The sequence below is a fragment of the Rana temporaria genome, chromosome 2 (assembly GCF_905171775.1).
Source record: "Rana temporaria chromosome 2, aRanTem1.1, whole genome shotgun sequence".
Taxonomy (NCBI): Eukaryota; Metazoa; Chordata; class Amphibia; order Anura; family Ranidae; genus Rana; species Rana temporaria.
The window spans coordinates 43,516,033-43,537,728 of NC_053490.1; the positions used below are offsets into that span (position 1 = coordinate 43,516,033).

The 21,696-nt window shown below is 46.4% G+C and overlaps 1 protein-coding gene across 6 annotated transcripts in view; it reads left to right on the forward strand.

The window, feature by feature from the left end:
- The window catches only part of FAT3 (FAT atypical cadherin 3), a 573,478-nt gene that overhangs the window by 239,665 nt on the left and 312,117 nt on the right, over nucleotides 1-21,696 (forward strand). For all 6 annotated transcript variants that reach the window (XM_040340131.1, XM_040340132.1, XM_040340133.1 and 3 more), the window contains exon 3: nucleotides 17,971-18,032. In XM_040340131.1, the coding sequence (XP_040196065.1) occupies nucleotides 17,971-18,032 (62 nt within the window). The remainder of the gene's footprint in view (nucleotides 1-17,970; nucleotides 18,033-21,696) is intronic.

Below are 21,696 nucleotides of genomic sequence, written 5' to 3' on the forward strand. Positions count from 1 at the left end.
AGCATACTTATAGTGGCTTCCAGTGCTACTTTAGAATACAGCTCACCTCTTAGAAATGAATAGGGCCATGGTGCAGGATGAAGAGGACCCTTTTACCAGAAGTCCGTTAAACTCTATTAGAGAATGGCAGCTGATACAGCTGGATCTGGTGCACCTAGTGTTACTTTAGGGCAGTATGTGCCTGTATCAGGTGCAGTCTCTGTTCTGCATTGTGAGTGGCACTTGGCTGGAGCGATACTGCAGCTGGAGAGGAAGTCAAAAGAAACCAGGTTTCTCTATGGTTTCCTTCTTTCCCTAGGCAGCATTCCAGTGGCGGTTCGTCCATAGAGGGCGCCGGAGCGCCGCCCCCTCTGGCTCTTGCACCGCCACTGAAATACATAGATTCATGCATTGCATGAATCTATGTATTTTCGCCGCTACCGCCAACTATTCAGATGGCCAGATAGTGAGCGCCGGCCACCTGAATAACGGTAGCTGGTTGGCTGTGTGGAAGTGCATATCAGAGCCAGCGGCTATGATAGGCTTTCCGAGTACAGCCCTCAGGCTGTAGTCGGCTTCCGAATGCTTATCTAAGGGACGTACAGGGGGTACGTTCCTTGGATAAGACTGACAGGCGTCTCAGCCAATCAGGTTCACCGGTTCTGGTTACCGGTAACCTGATTGGCTGAAGCGTCATCGAGGGCGGCAGAAGACATTGAGGGACGTGGAAGGAGGATGGCTGACCCCCAGAAAGGTAAGTGCCGGGCGGGGGAGGGGCATTTTACAGGGCACAGCAGCAATAATGGGCACAGCGGCGACAATTGGCACAGTGGCAACAATGGGCACAGTGGCATCAATGGGCACAGTGGCATCAATGGGCACAGTGGCGACAATGGGCACAGTTGCGACAATTAAAGGGCACAGTGGCATCAATGGGCACAGTGGCGACAATGGGCACAGTGACGACAATTAAAGGGCACAGTGGCATCAATGGGCACAGTGGCGACAATGGGCACAGTGACGACAGTTAAAGGGCACAGTGGCATCAATTGGCACAGTGGCGACAATTAAAAGGCATAGTGGTGACAATTAAAGGGCACAGTGGTGACAATTAAAGGGCACAGTGGCGACAAATAAAGGGCACAGTGGTGACAATTAAAGGGCACAGTGGCGCCAATTGATGGCACAGTGGCTGCGTTTGATGGCATGGCACAGTGGTGAAAATTGATGGCACAGTGACTGCGCTTGATGGCATGGCACAGTGACTGTATTTGATGGCATGGCACAGTGGTGACAATTGATGGCACAGTGGCCTCTATTGATGGCATAGCACAGTAGTGACAATTGATGGCACAGTGGCTGCGTTTGATGGCATGACACAGTGGCTGCGTTTGATGGCATGGCACAGTGGTGACAATTGATGGCACAGTGGCTGCATTTGATGGGAACAGTGGCTGCATTTGATGGGCACAGTGATCATGCAATTGTTTTTTTTCTTTTCCGTTTGCGCCCCCCCCCCCAAAAAAAATGTTGAGCACCAGCCGCCACTGCAGCATTTCAATTGGCTAAGCTGCATCCAGGTGACCCTGACGGCCATCTTGGGTCAGCAGAGCCTTTTTAAGTGCCTTCCACCAAGGCTTTATGTCTCTGCTGACCCAAGATGGTCACCAGAGTCATCTGGATGCAGCGTAGCCAATTGGAAAGCTTCCTCTGGGACCAAGGAAACCATAGAGTAACCAGGATTCTCTTGACTTTCCCTCAAGCTGCGGTACCATTCCAGTGGAACGCCATCTACAGTCGAGAACAGAGACTGCACCTGCCTACTTTCCCAGGGATGAATGCCTGGAATGAAGACTACTGTATTCCATGATTTTATTTCTCCCTGGGCTCATAAAGCCCTAAACATAAGTATCACTAGGCGATGTCCAGCCCCGTCCAGCCTCTCATAGAGTTTGACAGGCTGCTGGCAGCGGGGTTGGACAGTGTAACTTTGCTTTCCACCTGCAACTAGATACGAGAATCTAATGCTCCAGGGCTCAAAGATCACTATGCATGGATTTTTAAGGCCCAGTAAATTGTAATACTATCACTTTTTGTTCTTGAGTTTAGATATGCTTTAAACCTTTCACATGTATGCAGAAGGCATGCTGCAAAAAAACGTATTTGTTGTTGGACGACTGAACCTTAATTATTATGGGGCAGATCCTCAAAGAAATTACGCCGGCGTATCTCTTGATACGGCGCGTAATTTCAAATTTTGCGTTAGATCCGACAGGGTCTTAGATGCAATTTTTCGGCTTCCGCTAGGTGGCGTTCCTGTCGCAATCCGCGTTGAGTATGCAAATTAGCTATTTCCGACGATCCACGAATGTACGACCGGCCGTCGCATTTTTTTACGTCGTTTCCGCTCGGCTTTTTCCGGCGTATAGTTAAAGCTGCTATATGGTGGCGTACTCAATGTTAAGTATGGCCGTCGTTCCCGCGTCTAATTTTGAAAATTTTACGTTGTTTGCGTAAGTCATCCGTGAATGGGGCTGGCCGCAATTTGCGGTCACGTTGAAAATAATGACGTCCTTGCGATGTCATTTGGAGCAATTCGCCCTGGGAGTTTTTAAGGACGGCGCATGCGCAGTTCGTTTGGCGCGGGGACGCGCTTCATTTAAATGAAACACGCCCCCTACCCGCCCAATTTGAATTCCGCGCCCTTACGCCGCGAGAGATACACTACGCCGTTGAGGATTCAATCCAAAGCCAAGTAAGTTACAGCGGCGTAGCATATCTTACATATGTGCCGGGCGCAGCGTATGTATGTGGATCTGCCCCTATATCTTTACTTACTAAGTCAATGCCCTGTGACTAGTAATTGGGGACAGGCTGCTTCCATCAGAGCCTAATCTCACAGGAGTTTTCTTATGTGACAGTGCCCCTTTAACGCGTATCTAAGGAGCGTGGCTTGTCACAGCAAAGGAGCACTTTGATTAATGATGTATCTGCTCCATGAAATGTTGTAGGCGTGAAATAAGTTTTTTACATTAAGAGAACAATGAAAAGATTAATAGTTTGTGCTCGCCCTGCCTCTGAACATGTTATTACTGTGTTGGGTCGCCTTTCCGTCATCTGCAGGGAAAATGGTAAGAAATTATGTTTATTGGGGACACAGCGGGCAATTATACACTTGCTGAAGGACGAGGGGGTAATCCATCACTCTGTCTGGCGCTCACGGCTCTCTGTATCAGAAATCCATGTATAGATTGTGCGCTGACGCAGTTCCTGGCACGTGGATTCCAGCAGCAATCGGATTTATCAGTAGGAAGATCCTTCAAGGGTGCTGAACAGGATCTATCTGGAGGACTAAAGTCAGGCAAAAGCATACAGAATGAGAGATCAAAGACCTGACCATTCACCCCAAGATCGCAGATTGTGAATTGGTAAAGATTTTCAAGCCACGTTCACATGTATGTGTGGATGGGATGCAGAAAAAAAACCTATAATGCCATAGAATCATGGAAAATGTGAAATGTGTATTGTGTTTATAGAGCTGAACTCCAAGCAGATATAAAATAAAAAATGGAATGCAACTTTGTAGGGCACAAAGAGACAATCAGTTCATGTGCAGACAAGTGCCATGCTGACAGCAGGAGAAAACAGAGTGACCAAGAGATGAGCTCATCATTGTACAATTCCCGCTTTCAGTCACAGACAGTCTGGGGTCAGAGGAAGTTGGATGAATACGCAGAATACCTGCATTCAAGGCACCAAACACATAGTGGTTGATTTACAGTTGTGGATATTACAGTGGGGGAGATGTCTGTGGATATTACAGTGGGGGAGATGTCTGTGGATATTACAGTGGGGAGATGTCTGTGGATATTACAGTGGGGGAGATGACGTGGATTTTACAGTGGGGGAGATGTCTGTGGATATTACAGTGGGGGAGATGTATGTGGATATTACAGTGGGGGAGATGTCTGTGGATATTACAGTGGGGGAGATGACGTGGATATTACAGTGGGGGAGATGTATGTGGATATTACAGTGGGGGAGATGTCTGTGGATATTACAGTGGGGAGATGTCTGTGGATATTACAGTGGGGGAGATGTATGTAGATATATAAGTGGGGGAGATGTCTGTGGATATTACAGTGGGGGAGATGTCTGTGGATATTACAGTGGGGGAGATGTCTGTGGATATTACAGTGGGGGAGATGTCTGTGGATATTACAGTGGGGGAGATGACGTGGATATTACAGTGGGGGAGATGTATGTGGATATTACAGTGGGGGAGATGACGTGGATATTACAGTGGGGGAGATGTATGTGGATATTATAGTGGGGAGATGATGTGGTTATTACAGTGGGGGAGATGTCTGTGGATATTACAGTGGGGGAGATGTCTGTGGATATTACAGTGGGGGAGATGTATGTGGATATTACAGTGGGGAGATGACGTGGATATTACAGTGGGGGGAGATGTCTGTGGATATTACAGTGGGGGAGATGTCTGTGGATATTACAGTGGGGGGAGATGTCTGTGGATATTACAGTGGGGGAGATGTATGTGGATATTACAGTGGGGAGATGTCTGTGGATATTACAGTGGGGGAGATGTCTGTGGATATTACAGTGGGGGAGATGTCTGTGGATATTACAGTGGGGAAGATGACTTGGATATTATAGTGGGGGAGATGTCTGTGGATATTATAGTGGGGGAGATGTCTGTGGATATTACAGTGGGAGAGATGTCTGTGGATATTACAGTGGGGGAGATGTCTGTGGATATTACAGTGGGGGAGATGTCTGTTGATATTACAGTGGGAATATGTGGATATTACAGTGGGGGAGATGTCTGTGGATATTACAATGGGGGGATGTCTGTGGATATTACAGTGGGGGAGATGTCTGTGGATATTACAGTGGGGGAGATGTCTGTGGATATTACAGTGCGGGAGATGTCTGTGGATATTACAGTGCGGGAGATGTCTGTGGATATTACAGTGGGGGAGATGTCTGTGGATATTACAGTGCGGGAGATGTCTGTGGATATTACAGTGGGGGAGATGACATGGAAATTACAGTGGGGGAGATGTCTGTGGATATTACAGTGGGGGAGATGTCTGTGGATATTACAGTGGGGGAGATGACGTGGATATTATAGTGGGGGAGATGTCTGTGGATATTACAGTGGGGGAAATTACATGGATATTATAGTGGGGGAGATGTCTGTGGATATTTATAGTGGGGGAGATGTCTGTGGATATTACAATGGGGAGATGTGGATGTCGCATTACAATGGGGGAGATGTGGACGTCACATTACAGTGGGGGAGATGTGGACATTACAGTGGGGAGATGTGGATATTACAGTGGGGGAGATGACGACATTACAGTTATAATTAATCGAAATTAGTCGATTAATCGATTAAAAAAATTGATTAATCGAACACGAAAAGTTTAATCAGCAACAGCCCTAGTTTATATTAAAACCATTCCTACTTTTCCAACTATTCTTACATCTTCAACTTTTTCTTATGAATTTAAGCTATTCATCCAGTTAGCTTTAGCAATTCAGCTATTCAGCATTCCCACGCATTTTCTGCAGGAAATGCATTTTCTTGTTTCTTCTAAAGTTCCCCCCTATTTTAGGTACTTATCAGTGTGGTGGATCTACACTGAGGCTGGTGCAAGCGCCAACTTTTCTCTGTTTATTTCGATAGTTAAATGTGGTGATTACGATACTAGGTACACATGCTGTCATCATACATCTTGTCATTGTATTTGTATTTTCTATACGTTTTTTTTTTTTAAAAGTGATAGTTTTGGTACTTTCTTGTTGAGGTGGAAGGTGGAATTGGGCAATTTATGACCGTGGCATTATTGATGTTTAGTGATGCAGAGAGCTGTATTTAAACTGGATGTTGGTTATGTTCCCACATCCTTTTTTGTAAATTCCACCACTTATCCTTTATTCCACCCAAACTGGCTCTGCCACTGTTTTTACTTAACATTTCCATGTCCTGACAGCTTGCTAATAAAGCAGATGAGGGCTCTGTGTGCCAGCAGCTATTACAGTTCACAAGTGCGAGTGTGTTGACAGGGCTTGAAATATTGAGCTGTCTCTATGACGGCGGAATGCCTCCTGTGTCTGCTTCCAACAGTTGTAGACTCTACAGCAACGCCGAGAGGACCCGCCGATGATTGAGATGATGAGGCAGCAAGATAGTCAATGTAAATCAATGTGGCAATGACTGGGGATCAGACACAGAAAGCTGTAATGTCTTACTTCATGGCAGCCAGTGGGAGGTATGTGCCGTAATGTACCGTGTCCTTCATTAGAGCTGTACGCGTTTTGGCAGCCATTTTGTTGGCCAAGACAAGGTTTATAAACAGCCGGCCTATAAATGCATGACAAATGATCGCCTTTTCTTATGGGCAAGATGGTCGGATCTGTACCTGGACATAACACAGGGAGAAAAATACGTTTTGTTTAACATTTTTACATAGAGTAGATTAACAAAAACAGCCATTAATTGTATTTTGTAATAACCATTCCACCTGTTTGTTTGTTTTTCGGTTTCGACTAGTGTTATTTTTTTAACGTAGTTTTATTTTAAATACAAAATATATAGGGCTAGATTCAGAAAGCCCGCCGTAAGTTTGTGCGGGCCTAGCGTATCTCAGATACGCTACCCTGCCGTAACTTAGTGAGGCTGGGGCTGGATTCACAAAGAACCTGCGCCCTAAGTTACGGCGGCGTAGCGTAAATCTGTCGGCATAAGCGCGCCGAATTCAAATTGAGAAGAGGTGGGTGTGTTTTATGTAAATAAAACATGACCCCACGTAAATGACGTCTCTAATGAACGGCGCATGTGCCGTCTGTGAACGTATCCCAGTGCGCATGCTCCTAATCACATCGCAAATAGTCAATGCTTTCGACGTGAACGTAATTTACGCAAAGCCCTATTCACAAACGACTTACGCAAACGACGAAAAATTTGATGCTGTCCCGACGTCCATACTTAACATTGGCTATGCCTCATATAGCAGGAGTAACGTTACGCCGGAAAAAGCCTTACGCAAACAACGTAAAAAAATCCGCCGGGCACACGTACGTTTCAGAATCGGTGTATCCAGCTCATTTCCATATTCTACGCTGAAATCGACGGAAGCGTCACCTAGCGACCAGCGTAAATATGCAACTAAGATACAACGGCGTAAGAGACTTACGCCAGTCGGATCTTAGCCTAATTTCGGCATATCTTGCTTTCTGAATACAGGCGCAGCTTTGAATTTACCCGGTGTATCAATAGATACGCAAACGTAAATTCTTGCTGAATCGAGCCCCTTCTTTACTTTAAAAGATGTCCTGTTTAACCACTTCTGGACTGCCGCACAACTTTCTACGTTGGCACTTTGAAGAGGGATATCTCTGTTATGGCCGTAGCTATCCATCTCTTCACCCGGCGGTCTGGTTTACATTAATGGTGGTCTCTGCGGTGGATTCGCTGCGAGATCACCGTTATCGGCGGTGGGAGAGGGCCATCTCCCTCCCGCCGCTCTCCCGTACACAGGGCAGGCATCACAAATTTTGGGGCTCCTTACACAGCTTTAGGCAGGGGCCCCCCTACAGCAGAGAACCGGGGGGTGGGGGTGCTGACGTGTAATATCTTCTCTCCTGACACGAGATTAGAAGCGGCGGGGGGGTTCTGGGGACCATCGAGCGTGACATGTTGGGTATCAGTTTACTTGGCGTAAAATTATCTTTCACAATATAAAATAAAAATAGAAATTGGGCTAATTTTATTGCTGTCCTATTTTTTAATTAAAAAAAGTGTATTTTTTTCCAAAAAAAGTGTGCTTGTAAGACCACTGCGCAAATACGGTGTGACAAAAAGTATTGCAATGCCCGCCATTTTATTCTCTAGGGTCTTAGAAAAATGTATAATGTTTGGGGGTTCCAAGTAATTTTCTAGCAAACAAAAACATGTTTTTAACTTTTAAAAAACAGATCTGAAATAGAGGCACGGTCCTTATGTGGTTAAAATGACACAAAAATGATCTCATACAAAGCATAGCAAAGTTATTTGCAAATGATAAAAGCTTTTTTATTTTATTTTTTAAAATGTTGTGCTTTATTTGTTTTGCAACACTGAAAACAGCAGCAAACAAAACAAATGAAGACATTTTTATAGATTTTTTTTTGTAAAAAATATTGAAAACCACTTATCATTTGTCTTTCAATTCACAATTATGTGCTACTTTGTGTTGGTCTGTTACAAAAAAAGAAACAAACAATAAAATACATTTATGTTTTTGGTTGTAACATGACAAAACGTTGAATATTTTTTCATGGCATTGTATATGTGTGTGTGTATATATATACACACACACTAAGCTACCTAAAAGTATTGGGACACATAAGAGGCCAGATTCAGAAAGGACTTACGACAGCGTATCTCCAGATACGCCGTCGTAAGTCCGAATGTGAGGCGTCGTATCTATGCGCCTGATTCAAAGAATCAGATACGCCAGAATTTGTCCAAGATACGACTGACGTAAGTCTCTTACGCCGTCGTATCTTGGGTGCATATTTACGCTGGCCGCTAGGGGCACTTCCGTAGATTTTCACGTAGAATATGCAAATGAGCTAGATATGCTGATTCAGAAACGTACTTGCGCCCGTCGGATTTAGCTACGCTGTTTGCGTAAGGCGTCGGTCCGGCGTAAGTTTACCCCTCATAAAGCAGGTGTAAGTCATGTTAAGGTATGGACGTCGGAAACGTCGGAACAGCGTCGTATTTTATGTCGTTTGCGTAAGTCGTACGTGAATGGGGTTGGGCGTAGGTTACGTTCACATCGACAAAGCATTGAGCCGACGTATCTTAGGGAGTATTTGCGACGTGACTCTGAGCATGCGCCGTTCGATCGGCCACTCATTTACATGGGGTCACGGCTCATTGTAATACAACACGCCCACTGCCTTCATAATTTGAATTAGGCGGGCTTACGCCGGCCCATTTACGCTACGCCGCCGTAACTTAGGGCGCAAGTTCTTTCTGAATACGGTACTCGCCTCTCTAAGTTACGGCAGCGTAGCGTATATGAGATGCGCTACGCCCGTCAAAAGTTACGCCATTCTTTCTGAATCCGGGCCCAGAACTTTAATGGCATCCCAGTCTAAGACCCCATAAACACTGTACAACTTTTGTTGTCTGATTTCCTTTAGATTTACCAAAACCATGTAGTGGAAGGGCCTGTCTGATTGCATACAAATTGAAACTCTTAAAAGGGTTGTAAATCCCATGCATTAAGGTAAAAAAACATCTGACAGTTATGGCCCTCCCCCCCCCCCCTGTTTTACTTATCTGAGATCTGAGCACGTTTACCTGCTGCGCTCGTCCACGGTGTCCTCTTCTCCGCTCAGTCTGGCCGTTGATTGGCTAGAGTGGATGGATTGATAGCAGCGCAGCCATTGGCTCGTGCTGCTGTCAATCACATCCAATGATGTGGCGCACTGGGGGGAGGGGCCAAGTGATACAGTGAGCAGCTATGGCCGCCGGCTGTATCACGGGAGCGCGCCCGCAATAACTAACCCCCATGGGAGAGAGCTCCCATGAAGGGGGTTAGTTCTTGCGCGGAGGAGCCGAGACAGTCGCAGAGGGACCCCAGAAGACCAGGTTCGAGGCCACTCTGTGTAAAACGAGCTGCACAGTATGGTATGACATGTTTGTTGTTTAAAAAAAAGAAATTATCCTTTACAACCCCTTTAAGGTTTGACCTCATATAATATGGTTTTGGTAAATCTGAAGGAAAAAAATCTACAGTGGTTTTTCAGCTCTTTAGCGCCACCCTTTGGGCAACTTCTGCTAATGTAGTGTTATGGTGAGCATTGCTTCTGAGCATGCCTCATACAAACGTTCAGATTATCCAACGAGAATTGTGTGATGACAGGCTGTTGACGGAAAATCCGACCGTTTGTACGCACCATCGGACAATTGTTGTCGGATTTTCCACAGACAAATGTTGGATAGCTTGTTTTATAATTGTCCGCCAACAATTGTGTGTTGTCGAATTTTCCGATCGTGTGTACACAAGTCCATCCAAAGTACAAACATGCATGCTCTGAAGCAATGCTAGCCATAATATAACATTAGCAGAAGTTGCCCAAAGGGCGGCGCTAAAGAGCTGAAAAAACACATAGGGCCAGATTCAGGTAGATCGGCGCATCTTTGTGCCGGCGTAGCGCATCTCATATGCGCTACGCCGACGTATCCCAGAGAGGCAAGCAGAGTATTCACAAAGCACTCACTCCCTACTTTGCGCCAGCGTAACGTAAATCATTCGGCTTAAGCCCGCCTAATTCAAAGTAGGTGGACGGTGGGCGTGATCCATTTAAATGAACCGTGACCCCATGCAAATGATGGTCCGAACGAACGGCGCATGTGCGCGCATGCTCAGAATCACGTTGAACATACTCCCTAAGATACGACAGCTCAATGCCTACGACGTGAACGTAACCTACGCCCAGCCCCATTCACATACTACTACATAAACAATACGACGGCTGTTCCGTGGTCCATACCTTTGCATGGGTTGCGCCTCCCTATATGTGGAATAGCTTTACGCCGGACGTACGCCTTACGCAAACGGCGTATATTACTGCGACGGGCGCAAGTACATTCGCGAATCGGCGTATCTCAGCCATTTGCATATTCAATGCGTAAATCAATGGGAGCGCCCCTTGCGGCCAGCGTAAATATGCACCCAAGATACGCTGGCGTCGTAAAGTTACGTCGGTCGGAAGAAGCCGGGGCCAGATCCACAAAAGGGATACGCAGGCGTATCTGCTGATACGCCGTCGTATCCCTGTTTCTATCTATGCGGCTGATTCATAGAATCAGTTACGCATCGATATTCCTAAGATCCGGCAGGTGTAATAGTTTTACACTGTCGGATCTTAGGATGCAGTACCGCGGCCGCCGCTGGGGGCATTTCTCGTCGAAATTCCGCGTCGGGTATGCAAATTAGCACTTACAGAGATCCACAAAGCTTTTTCCCTTCGTTTTTTTCCCGTAAGTGTTAGTTTGCCGTCGCAAAATTAGGGCTGCTTTTACAAAGTGTAAACTTAGTACACCATGTAAAAGTAGACCCTTCTTTCCCGCGTCGCTGTCAAATTTTTTTTAAATTTTTTTTTTTTCCCGCCGCAACTCTTTTTTTTTCTTTTACACCCGTCGCGATTCTCAAAACTCGGCGCAACGTAACTTCGCGCAAAGCATGTCGGGAAAATCGCGTTGGGAGCATGCGCAGTACGTCCGGTGCGGGAGCGCGCCTAATTTAAATGGGACTCTCCCCATTAGATTGGGCCCGCCTTGCGCCGGACGGATTTAAGTTACACCGCTGCAAATTTCTAGGTAAGTGCCTTGTGGATCGGGCACTTAGGTAGAAATTTTGCGGCGGTGTAACTTAAATCCGAATATTTAAGTTGCGCCCACTGTACGTGGATCTGGCCCCCTATTTTCAGGCGTATCTAGTTCTGTGGGCACGGCGCACAGATACAACGGCGCATAGTTACACTTACACGGCGTATATCAAGATACGTTGGCATAAGTCTTTGTGAATCCGGGCCTTCGTTTTGTGTTTGTTGGCCGACAATTCTTTGCCAACGCCCTTCGGGCAAAAGTCCTACACTTTGTCCGATGGAAATCCGATCGTGTGTATGAGGCTTTAGTCTCTGAAATCTTGCGTGGCGCTGAGCTGGTTTATTTTTGTCACCCAGATAAAGACTATAATATAAGGCTGAGCGCAAGATGGCTTTGTCAGTACCGTTCTCGTTGGGGGTGTTAAGTCGTTTGCTTCCCTCCTGCCGTAATCAATATGTGAGAAATAAGGGAACAAACCTATTCTCTAACGCACACACAAACAACCAACTATACACCATGATTATTTTCTGGCACATGAAGCGGCGCCATCTGGAACACTCTGTATTGCAGATAGCAGCTTTCAAATGAAGTTTGCTGCTTAATTTAGAAGCAGAAAATATGTGTGTAATTAAAAGGCACTCTATGGACGGCGGTGCTTGTGAGTGGACGTAGGGCCTGTGACAAATGACTACATAGTAAACCTTAGTCTCAAAAGTGTCCCGACGGTGCAGTAAAACTTTTATAAAAAGAATGCCCAATTCCTGGCAGAGATCACAGTACTCCCCCTGACAATGAAGACAGAAGGATGGTGCTGATTGTCCAAGGTCAACACCTACTTCCTGGACTGAGATGCTGGCTCAGAGACGGCACAAGCAGTCCCGGACTGGGGCAAAAAATAGACCCCGGCATTTTAGACCTTCGCGGCGGTGGTTATTGATGGGATGTGGTGTTCCAGCACCTTGCACCTCTGGGCCCCTTTACATTACACAGCACCCTGCACCTCTGGACCCTTTTACATTACACAGCACCCTGCATCACTGGACCCCTTTACATCACACAGCACCCTGCACCTCTGGACCTCTTTACATTACACAGCCCCCTGCACCTCTGGGTCCCTTTACATTACACAGCACCCTGCACCTCTGGGCCCTTTTACATTACACAGCACCCTGCACCTCTGGGCCCCTTTACATTACACAGCACCCTGCACCTCTGGGCCCCTTTACACTACATAGCACCCTGCACCTCTGGGCTTCTTTACATTACACAGCACCCTGCACCTCTGGACGCCTTTACATTACACAGCACCCTGCACCTCTGGGCTTCTTTACATTACACAGCACCCTGCACCTCTGGACCCCTTTACATTACACAGCACCCTGCACCTCTGGGCGCCTTTACATTACACAGCACCTAGCACCTCTGGACCCTTTTACATTACACAGCACCCTGCATCACTGGACCCCTTTACATCACACAGCACCCTGCACCTCTGGACCTCTTTACATTACACAGCCCCCTGCACCTCTGGGTCCCTTTACATTACACAGCACCCCGCACCTCTGGGCCCTTTTACATTACACAGCCCCCTGCACCTCTGGGTCCCTTTACATTACACAGCACCCTGCACCTCTGGGCCCTTTTACATTACACAGCACCTTGCACCTCTGGACCCCTTTACATTACACAGCACCCTGCATCTCTGGGCCCCTTTACATTACACAGCACCCTGCACCTCTGGGCGCCTTTACATTACACAGCACCTAGCACCTCTGGACCCTTTTACATTACACAGCACCCTGCATCACTGGACCCCTTTACATCACACAGCACCCTGCACCTCTGGACCTCTTTACATTACACAGCCCCCTGCACCTCTGGGTCCCTTTACATTACACAGCACCCTGCACCTCTGGGCCCCTTTACATTACACAGCACCCTGCACCTCTGGGTCCCTTTACATTACATAGCACCCTGCACTTCTGGACCCCTTTACATTACACAGCACCCTGCACCTCTGGGCCCTTTTACATTACACAGCACCCTGCACCTCTGGGCCCCTTTAAATTTTCGGTCATTTTTTTATTTTTTTCGGCAGAAAAAACCCTGGAGGGCCGGGCCCGTGGGTCTTATGTTTGACACATGTGCCAATCCCTCAACTGGCTGCCAACCACATCTGCTGCCAGGAAGTTGGCCAGTCCCAACCAGATACTGTTGTGGGTAAGGACTGGGAGACGATCCAAGTCAATGGGGATCTGCCTGACTTTGCTAATCATGTTATCTGGACAGCACTAGCAAAAGACAAACTGCTATTGCTTTCATATGGGATTTGCCTTTTAATATTTATTTCCTTTGTTTTCACGTTTCAAAATATATATATTTTTTTTATGGCCACTAAAAATGGTTAGAACACAGGAATTAACAATACTAAATGTATGCAGTTGGCACATTAACTCCTGACATTTCCATTTTCTATGCCGGGAAGTTTATTGTTTGGACAGCTTGCCCTGTGGTTACTCTGTGCTTTTCACAACCAATCATTGTCTGAAAACCAAAAGCTTTGTGCAGTGCGCCTTATGCATTTCAAAGGAATGTTTAAAAATATTGTTATTTTATGAATGGAACTTGTTCTTAATAGTGTTTGTTCCTCTAGTTATATTGAATGTATATCTATTTGCAGCGTATACTCAAGTTTATTAACCACTTCCATACCGGCACTTATACACCTTCCCGCCCAGACCAATTTTTAGCTTTCAGCGCTGTTGCAATTTGACAATTGTGCGGTCGTGCTACACTGTACCAAACTAAATTTTTATAAATTTGTACCCACAAATAGAGCTTTCTTTTGGTGGTATTTGATCACCTCTGGGATTTTTATTTTCTGCAAAAAAAATGACCGAAAATTTAGAAAAATACGTTTTTTTTTGGTTTCTGTTATAAAACATTGTAAATAAGTACGTTTTCTCCTTCACTGATGAGCACTGATGGTACTGCACTGACGGGCACTGATAAGGCAGCATTGATGAGGTGCCACTGATGTGGTGGCATTAATGGGCACTGATGATGGGCACTAATATGTGGCACTGATGGGCGGCACGGATGGGCACTGATAGGCGGCACGGATAGGTGGCGTGGATGGGCATGGATAGGTGGCACGGATGGGCACGGATAGGCGGCACGGATGGGCACAGATAGGCGGCACGGATAGGCGGCACGGATGGGCGCGAATAGGCGGCATGGATAGGCATGGATAGGTGGCATGGATGGGCACTGATAGGCGGCCTTAATGGGCACTGATAGGTGGAACGGATGGGCATAGATGGGCACTGATAGGTGGCACTATCGTATGCGTTGTACTAATGGATGCCAATCAGTGCCAAACAATGCCTGCCAATCAGTGATGCCCATTGTGGGCACTGATTGGCATCCATTATTTATGTCATTGTCATCCCTGGTGGTCTAGGGTGACATACCTGTGTTTTGGTTTTGCATCCCTGGTGGTCTAGTGGCATCCCTGGTGGTCTAGTGGCATCCCTGGTGGTCCAGTGGGCATCCCTTGTGGTCCAGTGGGCATCCTCGGGGGGCTGTGCTGATAATCGATCAGCACAAACCCCCCCCCTGTCAGAGGAGCATCCGATTGGCTCTCCTCTACTCGCGTCTGACAGACGCGAGTGAGGAAAAGCCAATTTCTGGCTTTTCCTGTTTACTTCGTGATCAGCCATGATTGGACACGGCTGATTGCGTGGTAAAGAGTCTCCGTGAGAGACTTTTTACCTAGATCGGTGTTGCGGGGTGTCAGCGGCTCAGAATCCTGAGGACGTCATATGACGTCCAGTCAGGATATTCAAACCACTTTGCCGACGTCAATCTGTCATTGGTGGGCGGCAAGTGGTTAAAGGGAAAATATTGTGTATTTTCCATAAGCAGCAGGGAGCAATAGCAATAGAAGTATACACTTCAGCTTCTTCTTTATTACAGTGTCTCTGCTTAATGGCTTGACTTAGAACTATGGCTGCTCATTAGAAAATATAAGTGCATTTTACCCACATCATTCAAAGCTATCAATAAATTCTGTATTACATGCTGTCCCTACTCACTGAGTCACTTTGGATTTGTTTTCTGTATTTTGCTAAAAAAAACTGGTTGATTCTGCTGTTCTCTGTCTCCCCCCTCCTGTCCATGTCCCTGCTGCAGTTAGGAATTTTGCAAAGCTCTGCACATGCTCAGTTTTCAGTGTATTTTCTACCCTGAGCTTTTCCTATCTATCACATCTGAGCAGCCCATGTTACTATAGGGTCACACATGTGGGTGTGTACACAGTGGTAAATGACAGCCCACACCCTCCCTCCTGATCCTCCATGACCACTAACCAGCTGTACACAATGTGGATGGGATATTACATCTTGATTGATGGTGACTTCACCTCCCTGTTATTCTAAGACACAGGCTGGAGGGGTGTGACACAGCCTGTGACTGGCAGAAATACGCCCACATTATGTCATTGCCAAAAATAATAAAGATTTGATTTCAAATATATATTTGTATGACAATTTAAAACAGTTTTTTGGTATTAGTTATTTATTTTTACTGTATATCCCAGAGGCTGTGTTTTTTTTATAACATGTGACCAGCAGCAAAAGGCTAGAAGCTCCTCCTGCCACTGTTTTCCTGCAGACAGGCTGGGAAAGAGCTGGGTCAAGACAAACCTGAACACTTTAGTGGCCTTGGACACCTTTGGGTGCACCAAGGAGCAGCAGCAGAAGGTGTTTTTGTTTTTGGGGTGGGGGCGGAAAGACACCCACCTCCCCTCCGTGCTTTTTTCTGGTCAGTCCTGCACCTACCCCTTAATGGTCGGTGGGCGTATGGCAGGCAGTGTGGTGCAGGGGCTTCCAGCTCCTCCCTTCCTCCTACTAGGCATCCAATAGGCGCCTGTCCTTTCAATCAATTGAGTGACCAGTGTCAAAACCCATTTCCTGATTGGCCAGGACGAAGATCAGTGTTACATCTGCGACCCGAGCCCACCCTTTATGAAGCCTATTCGAGCCTCTGTCTCTAATCGGTGCCTCAAAAAACCAGCCCCCCCCCCGGCATTGGAATCCAGGCACCGGTGTCCTGAAAGGGGCTGGGCGCATGGATAGGCGAGGCAGCGATGGACAGGGGAGGGCGGCGCTTGTTCGCCCTTAATGGACGGGTCACTCCTGCCAAGAAGAGTAGCAATTAGAAATGTGGTGGGCATAGCGTGCCGCAACGAACAGTTAGGGGAGCAGCCAAATTGCTCTTGCTGACATCATCAGCCTGCCCCCCCAGTCATGCCGATCCTACCCCTAGACAGCCACCCGCAGCTCCCAGACAGCAACAGATTTGTGTGTGACTGACTTGATTACTTGGGGAGCCAGAGCCCGGTCTGAATAATGTGTTTGAGTTTCAGTCTGCCTGAAACCTGGACACGTGATTCAAAACCCGGATTGTCCAGGTGAATCCCAGACTGGTGGCAACCTTAGCTTCATATTGATTAGGAAAACAGGTACTTAGTTTAGGAGTTTCAGGAAAAGGACACTAAGAGCTCCTTTAACTCAAGTTTAGGAGCTGCCAGTGTTCATGAGGCCTCATGCAGCTTCTCTGGTGAGTTGGCAACAATGCTGCACTGCTTCTGAAATCACAGCAGAGTTGCCACTCGTTTGGGCAGCTTAGTGGCTAAGTGGATAGCACTTCCACCTAGCAGCACTAGGGTCATGAGTTCAACTTCCAACCATGACACAGCCTGCCTGGAGTTTGCATGTTCTCCCTGTGCCTGCAAAGGTTCCCTCCCACACTCCAAGGACATGTTGGTAGGTTAATTGGTTCCTGTCTAAATCGGCCCTAGTATGTGTATGTATGAATGTGATTTAGGGACCTTCAATTGTATGCTCCTTGAGGGCAGGGCCTGATGTGAATGAAAAATGTATTGTGTATAATTGACGGTGCTATATGAGTATACATGTATAATGATAAATGTAGTCTGGGGCTGCTGGCACTACAGAGGGATTAACAAAAACTTTGCAGAGGGTGTGACTATTTGCATTGTCACTGCTGATTCACAAGCCTGTAGTTTGTCACTCAGCACCTGGCCGCACCCAGTTCTGCTCACTGTTTTTAGAGTTGACAGCACTGCCTCTGTTGCTGAAACGCTCTCACTGTGAGCTGTCCCCAGTGGAAATAAGTGGGATAGCTTACCTGGCTATGCTGCCTGGCAGGGGTAATTGGATCACAAAACTAGCTGTACAAAGATGCATATCTTTTGGCAATAAAGACACATCACACATTTGTATTTCAATCAAGGATTTAGCTGTGTGCGAAAAGTTCAGCTTTTACTAATCTAACCCAGCTATGTTGGAAAGCAAATGGGTTTTGCGTGCATCTCTATCCATGCACTGAATAATTTATTGGTGCAGCATTCACTGTCCAAAGAATGATGGAAGTTAGGCTGTGCATTGATCTAGGAGGCGTAGAATGTGCTATTCAGACAGCTGAAAATGACTTAACAAAGTTTCTGATGTTCTGAAAAATTCATTGATGACTTCTTTGCTTTCATCTAGGTCTCATTACTACAACGTCACGAAAATTGGACCGGGAACAACAGGCAGAACATTTTCTGGAGGTAAAATATTTGATTCTTTCTTAAAGTACTCATAAAATCTTTGTGAAGAAAAATGATTTGTTGCAGCATACCTTTTATATTTCCATTTTTTCTGTTCCATCCAATGTATTTCCATCATTAGGGTGGCTACGCTTTCTTACATGGCCTCCCTGGAACAGCAGCATAGCCACCCTGATGTGCAAGCTCTCAGTCTAATGCCGTGTACACACGGTCATTTTTCGGCATGAAAAAAAATGAAATTTTTCCAACTTTATCATTAAAAACGATGTTGCCCACACACCATCGTTTTTGAAAAATGATGAACAAAGCGCGGTGACGTACAACACGTAGGACGGCACTCTGAAGGGGAAGATCTATTCGCCTGTGGGCTGCTTTTAGCTGATCCCGTGTTATTAAAAGACGATTCGCGCTTTTTTGTCTGTTACACCGTGATAAATGTGATTACTCCATTATGAACGGTAGTTTTACCAGAACGAGCGCTCCCATCTCATAACTCGCTTCTGGGCATGCGCGGGTTTAAAACGTCGTTTTAGCCCACACACGATCATTTTTTACAACCCGAAAAACGACATTTTAAAGAACGACATTAACCACTTAAGCCTCGGACCTTTAGGCAGCTAAATGCCCAGGCCAGGTTTTGCGATTCGGCACTGCGTCGCTTTAACAGACAATTGCGCGGTCGTGCGACGTGGCTCCCAAACAAAATTGGCGTCCTTTTTTCCCCACAAATAGAGATTTATTTTGGTGGTATTTGATCACCTCTGCGTTTTTTATTTTTTGCGCTATAAACAAAAATAGAGCGACAATTTTGAAAAAAATTCAATATTTTTTACTTTTTGCTATAATAAACATCCCCCAAAAACATATATAAAAATGTTTTTTTTCCTCAGTTTAGGCCGATACGTATTTTTCTACCTATTTTTGGTAAAAAAAATCGCAATAAGCGTTTATCGATTGGTTTGCGCAAAATTTATAGCGTTTACAAAATAGGGGATAGTTTTATTGCATTTTTATAAAAAAAATTTTTTTACTACTAATGGCGGCGATCAGCGATTTTTTTCGTGACTGCGACATTATGGCGGACACTTCGGACAATTTTGACACATTTTTGGGACCATTGTCATTTTCACAGCAAAAAATGCATTTAAATTGCATTGTTTATTGTGAAAATGACAGTTGCAGTTTGGGAGTTAACCACAAGGGGCGCTGTAGGAGTTAGTTTTCACTTAGTGTGTGTTTACAACTGTAGGGGGGTGTGGCTGTAGGACTGACGTCATCGATCGAGTCTCCCTATAAAAGGGATCACTCGATCGATGCGCCGCCACAGTGAAGCACGGGGAAGCCGTGTTTACATACGGCTCTCCCCGTTCTTCAGCTTCGGGGAGCGATCGCGACGGAGCGGCTATAAACGAATAGCTGTGCCGTCATCCCGGATCGCTCCCCGCGGGAATCCGACCACCGCATGTAGCGGGGGTCATGATCGGACCCCCCACCCGCTAGAAGGCAAGGACGTACAGGTACGCCCATTTGCCTGTACTTGCCATTCTGTGGATGTACATTTACATGCGGCGGTTTGGAAGTGGTTAAAAAATGCAGCATGTTCGAATTTTTTTTTTGTCGTTTTTCAGAAGCCGAAAAACGATGTGAAGCCCACACACGATCATTTTAAATGACGTTTTTAAAAATTTCTTTTTTTTCATGCCGAAAAACGACCGTGTGTACGCGGCATATGGTTTGATGTGCTGAGGTTCTGTGCACATTCATGTAGGGGCATCATTCAAGGCCTCCATTACAAGCCACGCCTCTGCTCCTCCTACATAGGCTATTATTGATCCTAGCGTCATTCCAAGTAATCCCCTGCATCAGCTCTGTACACCAGACTGCGCAATGGTGTGAACGAGGCACATGCTTCCTGAGCAACGAGAACCTAAAAAACATGTAATTGTTAGACTTTGGGGCAAAATTCTTTAAAATAACCTTACATTTTTATGAGTGATGTGGAGCTAAAGGGTGAACTGTTTTATGCTATGGGGGGTTTAGTACTACTGTAAGCCCTGTTTGTAGTGTAATGAATACAGCTGTGGTAACAGGTTTGGTTTACAGAGTGCCTGTGCTTGTAATGAAAATAGCACCCTCATATTTAATAATTGGACTGCTACCAGACTGCTGCAACACCCATTTTTTTTTATCTTGGCCTGTTGGGGGCAGTGCAGAGTTGACATCCTTTTGCTTTCTTTGTAAAATGATTTATGGTGGGTGGACGCTGGGCATTGCAATCTGTCTGCTGAGAGGATTTTCTACACAGGCAATGTAGGCTTGTTGGGTCCTCATTGTTGCTGCCCACGCTTGGCGTGTGCATTTTCCGGTGAAATAATGCTCTGCGTACTTACAGCCTCCCCCTCTTTGGGTCCATCATGTACAGTGTTGCCAACCGTCCGTATTTTTACTGACAGTTCGTAAAAATGGGCACTTTATACTAGGGATGCACCGATTATCGGCGGCCGATACATATCGGCCGAAAATAGCCTTTTTGGGTCCCTGCCGAAACACAGCAAAATTGCCGATAATAAAGCTGTGGGTGAAACCATTTTTTACCAGAGGGGGGCAATGTTCCTATGCACACGCAGATCCACACTTTGGCCGCCAGAGCTGTACATAGCGCGAGCAGCGGCAGTGGCACTGTACAAATTGTGTGCCGACTGCCGATCGCGCTCCACCGTGTCCTCCTAGCTCCTATTTCTTACATTTTGGACTCCCCCTATGGGGGAGTCTCTTGGTGTAGTCCAGCGGCGTGAGCGGCGTGACGTCACGGCCTGGAGGCGAGGGAGGCTTTGGAGCGCGCAGGGAGCTGTGTCGGACGGAGTGTGAACCTACGAGGAACCTTGCAGTGTACTCAGTTAAAAAAGTAAGCAAACAGCACACAACCTATAAGAAATTAAGTTTTACAAACTGTGTTCATGTTAAATGGCTAGTTCCGGGGGGGCGGATCTTGTGGGGTAAGTGGTTAACTGACCAGATAAAAAAAAAAATGATCTACCATTTTTTCACAGTGGCACAGTGAGGCTGCAATTGATATTTTTTTTGGTAGTCAGATAAGGCAAGCATGGCTCAATAACACAAACGTTTTTTTAAAAAAAACGTTTGTGTGTTATTGAGCCATGCTTGCCTTATCTGACTACCAAAAAAAACATTAATTGCCGCCTCACTGTGCCATCACATACAGCCAATGTGCCCATCAAACGCAGCCACTGTGCTATCACATGCAGCCACTGTGCCAACACACGTCGCCACTGTGCCCATCAAACGCAGCCACTGTGCCATCAAACGCAGCCACTGTGCCATCAAACGCAGCCACTGTGCCATCAAACGCAGCCACTATAACCATTAATTATTGCCACTGCCAGTTTGCCCCATCAATTGCCGCCAGTGTGCCCATCAATTGCCGCCAGTGTGCCCATCAATTGCCGCCACTGTGCCATCAAACGCAGCCACTGTGCCATCAAACGCAGCCACTGTGCCATCAAACGCAGCCACTATAACCATTAATTATTGCCACTGCCAGTTTGCCCCATCAATTGCCGCCAGTGTGCCCATCAATTGCCGCCACTGTGCCCATCACACGCAGCCACTGTGCCCATCACACGCAGCCACTGTGCCCATCCCA